The sequence below is a fragment of the Coptis chinensis genome, chromosome 8 (assembly GCF_015680905.1).
Source record: "Coptis chinensis isolate HL-2020 chromosome 8, ASM1568090v1, whole genome shotgun sequence".
Classification (NCBI taxonomy): domain Eukaryota; kingdom Viridiplantae; phylum Streptophyta; class Magnoliopsida; order Ranunculales; family Ranunculaceae; genus Coptis; species Coptis chinensis.
In genome coordinates this window covers 89577931-89590379 of record NC_141463.1, presented here as the reverse complement: position 1 = coordinate 89590379, position 12449 = coordinate 89577931, and the positions used below count along the sequence as shown (strand labels likewise).

Sequence of the window (12449 nt, the reverse complement as noted above, 5' to 3'; positions counted from 1 at the left end):
TTTCCAAGATCGTCAAGCAACTCATGATGTTGAGCGCGGAGGAGAGATCTTGGAAACTCATTCTCAATCCTTGCAAAATCATGCTCTCTAATGGAAAATCAAAGCGTACTCTCTGCCCCCCAAGGGGACATTCGGATCGCATTTCGGCCAACAAATAGAAGACCTAAGCGATGCGGTGCAAAATATGCATCTCCTAGATCAATATCGAGAATCCATGATATTACTAAGTCAATAAGTATATAATCATATATGTTATTACGTTTTTTTCCGTCGTACTATGTATTTTATCTTATCCTTTTGTTTTATTTTGTATGAAATGCTTAGTAGGATTGTCATCATTTCCATTGTGACTAATATAATTTTAACATGTGCTTTCTGAGGAGGGTCTATTTTCTTACATACTCATTTTTCCATCCGGTTGCCGTTACCTAGTTTATTACTTCATCCACCATGGCATCTTCATCAAACCACAACATCTTCATCATCCATGGTCCCTCCCAAACTCATTCTGAGCAATCCTTTCGGTCTATGATGGATTCCAATGCCTATGGCCATCTTTTCCATGATTACATCACAAACATTGGGTGGTCTTCCCTAATTCTTCAACGACCAAACTTATTCTCCTAGTTTGGCTGCATACTTTATGCTAATATGGATGACACACCAGCATTCAACCATCGCATGGTTTCTACTTAGACGGGTTCACAATCCGAGTTGATGACACACCTCATATCTTTTACGAACAACAACTTGCTCTATCTTTGGACCTCCCATATCCGCGAACCCGGTTGCATCTTGGCGGTACATCTTTCATAATTCTTACCGTTCCTTTTCGGTGGCAAGCGTTTAGCGACTCTTATGGTGATGGTCTTGAGATCAAGCGGGAAGGAGATGGCCATGTGCCATGGCGAAACATCACCATTCCATTAGCAAGCATGACCATGAACATGGGGGACTGCCATGTTATTTGTACTCCTAAACATTATGGGAGATTGGCATTTTTCTCGCCAATGAGGGCTGCTTGCGTTGTATTGATTGCACTAGCTTCGAGGTCATGCATTATTTAACATTTTAGGTTGTGTTGTCTCCGGCTGAAGCGAGCTCGCGCTTTTCGGGATAAGTATATACTTTTACGATCCGCACCGCTTGCGAATCATGAAGACACATTTCCCACGGTTTGCGGCTACTTTTCATGGTAGGTCAAGGTGGATTCCATGTGCCCGACAAACGAGAATCATTAAGCTCATTGAGGTTTAAATCAATGGAAGTCGTCCCGCTTCGATACGAGGCATGTTGATGTTACCCAAAGGATGAAAAGATGAAGACCAATTTGAGAGAATCGGAGACAAAGAATGGGCAGAAATTTGGCGGACTATTATCTATTGGCGATGCTAAGGAAATGCATTTCCTTAAAGAGGGGCCTTGAGACCTTCCGTCTGGCTTGGATGGTAAACTTGAGTTTGCCATTGTACATATATCTAGCTAAACCTTTTGTTTGGTGTGCTATTGTTTTTTCATGTTTCATATCTTTGTGGTTTATTATATGGTGTGCTATGTTTAGTGTGCTATTGAACATTTTCTTGTTCTTTTCTGAATAATATATTATGATCTCCAACCTCTCGGTTCCGACAATCTAGCCCTAATTTTGCTCCACGCGGTTCTCGGTACTTTCTCTCTTTAATTATTGATCCTTGAGGACTAAGCATCATTTTGTTTGGGGGTGCTTTAAACCTATAGCAAAAAAATTAGGCATCTTGTAGCCTATATATAGTTTTTATTTTCATATTAATAATTGTACTTAGTGACAAAGTCTTGTTTCCTTTTCAATGATGAAAATTGTCTAGAAATCTCACATTAGTATCGAATTAGGATTTGTTTTAAGAAATTTTAGATAATCGTGTACGCAATAGTTTTATACATCTTTTCATGAATATTCATGTATGCTGAGTATCATTGATTGTACATAGCGGTAAGTTTACGGAAACAACGGTTAGTTACTTAAACTATAAACCCTGTGAGAATCTAACCAAAAAAACCTTGATATGAGTGATTTGTGTGTGATGACCGCGGAGGAGAGTAGTTTTTCGATTAGAGGAAATTACGCATCTACTTACTTGATCACCACCCGAACCCTAAAGAGAATTTAGGCCTTCTTTGGATCGACATAGCTAAAAATTCTTACATTACAAATATTACGCTAGTCACTCCATTTGAACCTTTCATCAAACCTTTCACTTTCACCAAAAATTCCTTACCCATCTATTAAACCAAATAAAAGAACCTACCTAAGTGATGAGTATGAAAATAGGATGAAATGTGGAAAGAATAAAGAGAAAGACTTGTCCCAAATATAAGTCGGTTACTTGCTTGAGGAAAGGAAAATAGAATCATGTTCTTAAGCCTTTATAAAAAAAAAAAAAAAAAATCCTTAGTATCCGGAGGCTTAAGAACAAGGTTGGAAAAACTTCGGTTAGAAGAAGGAAAGAAAAAAAAAAAAAAAAAAGATTTCTCTAGTATAAATATATGAAGACCCTATTCTCTCATACTTTCGTAAATTTTGATTATCCATTTCCATTTTCTTGTACACTATCACCTAAGCCCCACAATACCTAATAAAGACCTCTAGCTCAATTAGGAGTAGGGTGGTGTGATAATAAGTAGTAGACGTGATTGATCGACATCGGCTCCTCATTTGTCATTGAGATGTAAGGAAATGTGTGCCCACTGCCTGCTTTGGAGTTAACAAAACCTGAGTGGAAAAATTTTTGAGTGAATATGTGTTTCAACACATACACATGAGAACCCATTTAGGTATGCTCTCCAAGGATCCAGAAACAACCCTGCTAGTATATTTCAATGAAAAGTTCACTGCATGAATAATCATAAGTAGATGTTTTAATTATTGAATACATATTAACTTGAGTTTCAAAGAAATAAATCCTCGTTCCCTGCTAAGGAGATGTATGGATATCTGAGATTAATTTAGGAAACAAGTTTCTATCACTGAGTCGTTGTAGTATAAATGAAGTTTGTGAGTATCTTTTTTGAAAAACTCTCCGCGAGGCTATAACTTCGTCCACTAGGGAATTCCTAGTGGTTTAAAGCCTATTGCATTGCATATGGTCAATGCAATCGCACTCTGCTTGAAAGCGAGAATTAGTTTAGGACTACACATTTTTGGCCACTTATCTATTTTAGTGTCTCTTCTTTGCTTGAGGACAAGCAAAGTCTTTGTTTAGGGGGGGTAGTGTGATAAGCACCCAAAAGTGTATTATGAAACCCCATTGAGACATATAAATTTGGTTCATTATGTGTTTAATAATCATGAAATAAATATGTTTTCATACTTTTTTTTGGGTATTTGCGGTAAACATGGAAATATTGGTTAAACTGCAATAAAAGCCACGAGGAGCAGTATATATATGAATTTTCCCAAATCCACGTAGAAGCATCAAACTTCCAAAGCTCCTACCTCTCGAACCGGGACTCGAATCGACAAAGAGAGCTGCTTTCGGACAATCGAGGCGATGAACTCTACGCGTAGGGGGGGAAGTTGTAAAAGCGCCCAAAATACCCGGATTGCCATCTGGACTACACATGGACCCACTATCTTGGGGCCACAAGATTGGATGAGTCATCAATCATGGAGCATGTCAAGACAAAGATAACAAATTATTGGTGCAAAGTTGACACCTTGCATGTAATAAATTAGATTAGGTGTTAATAGTGAGAAAAAGGCAAGGTGTCACTTTGTTTTAATGTGGTAGATAAAATGAATCAATGTGGTTTGATAATTCACGTGGGAGGAAATGAGATTTCTCTCAAATGGAGAAGAAATTAGACAAAGGTGGGGGATACTCCATTTACTCCCTTGACTTATTTTCCTCACATGGCATTATTTTAGTTCCTTAGTGAAAATGAGAAGTAAGTTTTATTTTAATTTGCAAAAAGCTTGTAATAGTTTTAATGGAGGAACACTTGTTCTTCTAGTTCTTCTAGAAATATATAAGTGAGTTTGGTTGTGGATTCTCTCTCTCTCTCTCTCTCTCTCTCTCTCTCTTTCTCTTTTGAGTTTTTAGTAGTTCATAAGTCCTTGTCCCAAGGATCATGAGCTAACTTCCCTTTTGGGGAGTTAATCCAACTCATGTGAGGGAAAAACATTGGTTGTGAGTTTGGTAGGTTTTTAGGATAAACAACTAACACTACATCCTATCCCAAAATGATAGTTGGTGTAGTGTCTAGTTAGAAATCAAACAATGAGCTTAGAGATAAGTCATTGTTTGGTTTCACTTGCTAGCATGTATGAGCTCTTAAGTGAGCCATGCATGCTAGGGATCAATTATATTTTTCCGTTAGGGACTTGTCTATGAGTTTAGGAAGAATAAAACCTATTTCAAATCAACACTAATGGTAGCTCACATGAGGGAGGATTAACTCTCCAACTTCTCTTCCAAATTTCTATTTTTTAGTATCAAGTGCATGTTTTCAACTTAATGTTTTCTTAATGTTTAAGTAGGAATGATAAAAATCTAACATTTATAATAGACCCTTACTCCTTAGTTCCCTTATTGTAACATCCAATTTGTAGTTGTTCTATACTTTAGGTAGTTCGAATCCTTATTCTAACTCTACTCAGCGAAGATCGTGAGTAAGGAACCTTGATTTCTTTTGCTTCAATTTAGAGAGTTCTAAACTCGACATTATATAATATGTTGTGATATATATATTAAAGGCAATAGTTTTGGAGAAATAAATGTATAGACACTCTATTATTTTATCTATGAGGTAGTATAGTATGTGTAGATATTTTCCCACGGGATTATGGCTTAGTGCAATAATATATTGGTACGTGAAAGAATGAAAGTGGTTACGAGATATAATTAAGATATTTCTAAATATTGTGGCTTAGTGCAATAATGTATTTGACATGCACGTGATATAGTGGAATTATTATGAGTCATAGATGTATGACACCTGAATAAATTACGTAACGAAAATCTTAGAACCTAGCTACCGCAACTCATGTGATTTGCCCTGTGTGAGCGTATGTGATATGATTGGCCCTTCTGGCGTTTCAGTGAATCTGAATGGCCTTCGGGCGTAAGTAATGTGATTGGCCCTTCTGGCGTTTCAGTGAATCTGAATGGCCCTCCTGGCGTAGCCGAATAGTGGCTTGATTATTCCGTTCGCAAATATTGGAACGAGACGCGCGATATTTTATGCCGAATAGTGGCAGTACTTGTATAATAGCTTCCGTGTGAGGGTTAATTACCTGGTGTGCGGCATCCCGCTCAGGGTAGTTACGCACGGAGTGGTACATTATGTAAGGGGAGGCATGTGGATGTACATGTTCGGCGTTGGGTAGCAATTGTGGTAGCCAGGGAAACTAGGTAAGACATAGATACGACGTGATTTTTGGGACACGCAAAGAAAGCCTTAATTAATATAATTATGGTAATATGTTGGTAAATGATATATCTTTAGATAGATGATGGTATATGTTTGGCTGGTTAGTAGTTTAGTTAGAACCTAAGGCGCCTCGTGGAGGAACTAAATGCCTTTTTATTATACGTATGGTATGTTGTATTAGTTGTTGGAAGTTAAGGCGCCTCGTGGAGGAACTACCTGCCTTATTTATTGTAGTTAAGAATGTCGTATTAGTCGTTGAAAGTTAAGGCGCCTCGGTAGAGGAACTAACTGCCGTATGGATGGTGTGTATATATGTATAATTATATATATATATATATTATATTTTAGAGCTACTCACACCATCATTTTTATAATGCTGACCCGATTTGCATGTTTGCTTATCGGGTGTGTTTATTAAATGAACACAGTTGATAAGTCTTGACAGGTTTAGTGTTGAAGAAGATTGGTTGCTGCTTGTGGTTTGCGTTAGCGTCGCATTTCAAGATAGGCCTTGTTTTCGTTTGAGGTGATATAGATTTTCAATTGAGATAAAGTTATTTGCATTTTCATTTGTTAATTTTTGTAATGAAGAGGACTTTTGTTTAAGTTAAAAATTTTATTGGTTTTTAATTATACGCATATTTAAACTGTTTATGGGTTTTTGGAAGTTGAGAGTGCGTCACACCTTGGAGATCGAAGAGTCGGGAACAAATATTGTTTTTCCAAATTCTGTCGAAATTCGGGGTATGACAGCGCGTGTCACCAAGACTGCGGCAAGTTGCAGTAATTGTGTTGTACACAAATGTTTTACCAGTCCCTGCTGCTCCATCCAAGAAAAAAACTTCTCCCCGGTTGTTTACCACTGAATCTATTACCTTGGTATGGGCGTCACGTTGTTCATCATTCAGACACAATACATTCGAGGTGGCCTCTGCGTGGAGCCCATCATCTTTGGAGTCATCTTTGCTCCCAAATGAGTCTATTTTTGTAACTTCATCCCAATTTCTTCTGGGTTTAGGCATGTCTGGGAAATCAGATAATGTTCTTCCTACTTCAAAAAGCAATTGGTTCAACAAATATAACCCATAATCATCTACTTGTTCTTCGGTTGGGTAAGGAATTGGGAAGGTGTTACGTATTTTCATTGCAAGGTCATCACAGATACTTGTTGCAAATTCATTCCACAATAACACAAGACTTGTTGGGGAACATTCCAAAAGCATAATGCTGAACAACCTTCGCAGTTGGTAGCCAGTGTTGACTATAGACGCCTCTTGTAGACATTGCCTCTATTCATCGTCGTCTTCTAAAAGACCACGTGCAACACATGCCGCTTTAAATGTACTATATTCAGATCCGTTGACAGTACGAAGATCTGAAAAGGATGTAGGACCTCTGACTACTGTCAAGAGTAAGCGGAGGTAGAAACGTTCTCCAGCATTTGGATTTACAAAGTACATTCTCCTAATAGCGCAACATTGGTCTCTCTTCTTCCAAATTTTTATGTTTTTTTTTCCAAACATAGTGATGTGGGAATTCCTGATAAGTAAATGCACGGGCCTCTGCATCTCGAGTACACTATTCAAAAAAAGCTATCAGGGTTGATTTACTTTTGTCTCTAGCTTCTAGCTGCGAACCACCGTGTCTTTGCATTGAAAACGACATGATGCATTCCTTCAAGATGAACTGCTAATCTTTCAACTTTTGGGTACTCCTTGTGCAAAGGAAATTCAAGCAGACGCCATGCTGCCTCCAGTGGTCCCACATACCTTGCATTAATATACTGTTGAATCTTGTCATCAGTGCCAAGTACACCATAGTTCGATCTTTTGCACTTTTCGGTGTTTTTAGAAGTTGACTTTACTACGCTAAAACTCAATAATTCCTTACTCACTATTTTTTTTTTCTTTGAGAATGTCACTAGTTCGAGTAGGGATTTCGCTCCAACTTCTAAGACAAGAATTTAAATGATCACAACCGAATCTACACTTTGGAGAACTAAGTGAGAAGGATTTTATAGATAGATTTTTTTTACACAAGTTATCTAAAATTTGTAAGTTTGTTTATAGTTAAATGAAAGAGAGAGAGATAGGAAGGATTAATCCTACTCATGCAAGGCCTAGCTACAAGTCTTTTTAGAAACAGTCACTACCATCTCAAATCCCTAACATAATATACCTATCTCTAAACATATCATGCTAGCATGTAGAATTGAAATGATATTTTATCTCTCAAATATCATTCCAACTCCTAGTTCTACTTTTTACAACAATTGATCGATAATTGTCAATCTCTCGTCATTTTGGGACGGGGATGAAAAATAGAACCTAAGTCTTTTTAAGTAGTGATTTTGGAATCCTAAATTTGTAGCATGATCCTCACATGAGCATCATTAACCCTCCCCTTGGGAGAGTTTTAGCTCATGATCCTAGGATTGAATTAAACTACAAGAAGATATGTGAAATGAAAAAGAAAGAGAATGAAACAAAGAAAACTACAACCTTGTTTACCTAAATGAAGAAGAGTTTATTAAAAACTAGAGAGAGTTCCCCATTAACAAGTTACAAGCTTTTCTCTAAAAACTAAGAACTAAAAAAACAAAATTAAAGACATGGATGTAAATGAAAAAGTCAAAGTCAAAGAAGTAAAAGCCTCCAACTCCCAAAATCAGCCCCCCTTTACATAAGAGAGCATTTTTCTCTTCTCCCACGTGAAACACTCTCCTCTCATTTATTTCTCACTTATCCATAACTAACTCCCATTTGACACCTTTCATTTTTTTAGATAATCATCACCTAAATCCAACTAACTCATTAACTTCATGCAAGGTGTCAAAATTGCACCAATTATTTACACCTTTGTCTTGACTTGCATGATGACTCATCAAATCTTATGGGCCCGCCTAGTGGGTCCACGTCTGATCCCATGGCAGTCCGGTCTTTTGGCATTTTTACAACTTCCGCCTATTTGTAGAGTTCATCGCGACCGATCGTCGAACAGCTCACTCGTCGATTCGAGTCCCGGTTCAAGAGATATGAGCCGGAAGTTTGATGCTTACGCGTGTAATCCCGCTTCGATTGGATTCTCAGTACTATTTGAGTCTTTGGGCTTTAGTCCGAATTTGTTGGGCTTCACATGGGCTTGATCGGGAAGGCATGTGTATACTCCCTATTCCGTGCTTAAATCTTTGGCTTTATCATAATTTTTACATTAGTTGCTCCAACCTGCAAAAAGCACGAAGATCGCGATTATTTCATGATTATTAAGCACAAAATTGACCGAAATGTTATGTCTCTACGTGTTTTATAATACGAGTTTTGGGTGCTTATCGGTTGCCGTGGCCTTTGTAGATGTATTTGTGAATGTATTTAACGACGCGAGTGATGAACATACTTCAACGCGTTTATATGGCAATTGAACATTTCGATAAGAATGGGTTGTAAGGCACTACATCCCCACTTATCAACTTGATAATCCGAACTTCGTCCTTTACCATGATTGTGCCTATGGTAAATAGGATACCCAACTTGATCCATTGTTGTTTCATCGATGAATGCACGGGATAATGTTTGGTACACTTTCCATTCTCTATGCATGGGGCCTACTTGAGTTCTTGGCCCACGGGTCCGCGGAACCATACACCTCTTGACAGTTTCAAAAGTGTTGGTTGGGAGACGTGGTCGGGGAATTCTCGCGACACTATCTTATCAACCTGTTTTGCATTAAGTACACTTTATCACATGTTTGAGAAAGATGAGGGCATGCATGTGTGGCGAACTCGTTTCGAATCTATTGTATATACATGTGCAACGGCCGCCCGAACACACCATTTCGAGTATTTCTTCCATGATGGCTTTCCTTTTCAACTCGAATACACGCGTCGACCACTTCCTACGGGCGGCCGGGCAGTTTGGTGTTGCTTGAGTGCTCTTCTAATCTATGGCCAGTTTGGGTTTGCCGTAGCAGTAAGAAACACATCTGGATGTTTATTGTAACGCGTTATGGCCATTGAGTCCTGGTAAATTTCGTACATTTGTCTTGGGCTCCCTGTATGACTCGACGGGAGAATGTAACGCTGGCCGATCTCTTCTAGAGGCAACCCTTCCATGGAAATGTCCGTCAAACACTTATACAAATCCGCATGAATGTGGTTTTGGTTCATCCGAACATAACGCAAATGGTTCTGTTCAATTGCAGCCCAAGCATCCACTATCCACTGTTGAAATAGAGAACCTCCCCTCAAAATAGATGAGTATTCTGTGGGGCAATCGAATAAACGATAAGTGTAATATTGCACTTGAGTCAAACGGGCTTCACCTGGACAATTGTTAGAAATATCCCATTGGCGCAGATCTGGTGCCCAACCAAGGTCTCCTCTAGGGAAAAGTAGCACATAATGTAGAAGTGAATATGCTGGGTGACACTCACTTATCCTTTGCAGTCCACCTTCTTTATAATGCAGAATGATGTCTCGTAACATGTCACATTTACTTTCATCCCCAGGCAACACAACGGCAATTTCAGAAGTCGATGGAAGATTGCACCGACGTCGATCAGTACCAGGAGTGTATTGTATGTATACAAGAATATTATTGTTTACAATTGCATTTGACCTAAAAATGTCACTTGCATTTTTGAAAAACTTGGACCATGCATTCGCTTGAATAAGCACCCCCTGAATAATACTTAACACCTCTGTTAACAAATGTGGATTGCGTTGCCTTCTATATTCCAAAGTAGCACTTGCATCATAAATGTACAGTTGTGTGTATTTTGGGTCATTATCACTGTTTGGTAATAGTGAGCCAATTTTATGGCACAATTCTCCATGAATAGTGACTGCTTTTGGACCACGACCTCTGAGGACACGATCATTTGCTTTGACACCCAGACTTGTCAAGGCATTGCATGTGTTGTACCCTCGAATATTTTTACAAAAATCTTTTGCTAGCCAATCACCACCTTCGAATAGTGATTCGAGGGGTTGGGGTAAAGGTTGAAGGCAAGGGACTTTTATTTTTCCTTGTAGGCAACACGACCCAAATAAAGGCTTCTTCTTGGTAGACCTAGTCAATTGCTCAACGCTCCAATGGAGGGCAGAGCAAGACTGACATTGGACGATCATTTCACCAAGATCATGGCACACACCTGGAACAACAGGCAAGGGTTCAAATGGGGGCCCAAACTCAAATACATCATAATCTTCTTCGTCCGGGCGTTTAAGTTGCCTTTAGAGGTTTGGTTAAAATCCACCTCCTTTTGAGAATGGGTTAAGTCTATATCAGACGTACTCATAAGAGTAGTATCACCTGGTCTGAAATTCAAAATAGAACTAATCAGATTTTATTGACCAAAAGACACCAAAAAAAGAGTTTCCAATAGTAATATATAATAGACTACTGGCTATTAGGCAACGACGAAGATCCAAGTTGGAAAGGAGAAGTGAGATTACGTGTAGAATGCGGAGAATAATAACACATATTGTCGGCGCCAGAATGTGATGCAGACAATTGTCTGACAAATTGCCTATCATTTGGACGTTGTAAAATCTGTGTCTCGTCATCAACGACATTTTTTCCTTTGTCGCTCTGGCAAAACGGGGGCAATATAGAATGTTGGGAATCTCTGAACACATTGTTAGTAGTGGATGAAGAAATAACACTTGCCACTTAAGAAACGCTCTGCAATCGTGAAGTTCTTTCCCTCTCTCTACGCGCACGTTGAGCTAGTGCATACCGATTGGGTGGTTCAATTATGTTTGAACGATTGACTATCATGACTTGATGAAGGCCTTGATGGTTTTCGTCACAATTCATATCTTTTTGAGAATGTAAGTCTATCTCAGACGTACTCACAGGAGTAGTATTAACTAATATGGAATTCAAAATAGAGGCACCAATGAGGTTTTAATCACAATAAAATTACAATATAAAAAGTTTATAGGAGTAATATTAGACTTACTGACTACTTTGCAAGGGAGATTATCCAAGTTAGGGGCCGAAGGTAAAACTATGTACCGATTCTGGAGAATCGTGGGGCCAGTCTTCGCAGGTAGAATGTAATGTTGACAATTGATTGCCAAATTGCATCTCATTTGGACACTGTGATATCAGCACGGGATCATGTGTGGAACCTCCTTGAAACGTAGTTTGTAACTGACGAAGGAATAGAAGTTCCAACTGGAGAAGTTAGTTGCAATCACAAAGCTCGTTCCCTTTCTCTACGCGAATGTTGAGCTAGTTCATAACGATTTGGTCGTTCAATAACGGAAGAACGATTAACGGTGACGACCTCAACTGGTTGTGGATGTTCTGTTGTTGGGCATAATGTTGGAGTTACAATCTTATCTGCTCTTTGACGTTGTATTTGCAATTGGGGTGTTTTACTATGACAAATTTGGTCGGAAATAGAACCATGACGAATCTGTAGTAGCAATAGTTTTAAAACCAGTATGATTTTATTTCACATGAGTTGAAGTTATACAAAGTAAAACTAAATTTTGATAGTGGGTTGACCTCAACTTGTGCTGCTATTTGCGTTCGAATGTTCACTTGCACTATTTCTGGATTCACTGGAGCTGGTGTTTCACAATCCATGTTTAACTTATGGAGTAAATTTGAATCAGTTTGTGTGCTTGTTTAAATCAGCATACTGAAAACAAATATAAGGTTATATTAGATATACATTGGAAGTTAGACTATATGTTGAGACGAAAACAATCAGAATTAAATAATGCATGGACATTGAGTCGGAGAATCTTACCACCGCCCGACCGTCCTTATTACCTTATACCTGAAACTAAATAAAGTCGTTATCTTGAAACTTTAAAACCAATCAAGGGAAAACATCATTTACTAAATCCGTCAAAGCCATTCTGTCTGAACTGAAAACTTTTTAAAAAAAGAAAAAAACTAACCATGTATCTTCAATGGAAGACATCATCACCGAACAACACTGACGATCGTTGAGGCAATCAATTTTTCTTGGTTTCTCTATGAATTTTTGTGCAAGGGGAAATGACCTGTTATGCTGGAAGTTGA

The 12449-nt window shown here is 38.5% G+C and overlaps 1 protein-coding gene across 1 annotated transcript; it reads right to left on the bottom strand.

The window, feature by feature from the left end:
• Nucleotides 1–9346: 9346 nt before the first annotated feature.
• Nucleotides 9347–10534, bottom strand: LOC147484137 (uncharacterized). Its single transcript, XM_086579714.1, has one exon. The coding sequence runs from the start codon at nt 10532–10534 to the stop codon at nt 9347–9349; it is 1188 nt and encodes a 395-aa protein (XP_086435840.1).
• Between the last annotated feature and the right edge of the window lie 1915 nt (nt 10535–12449).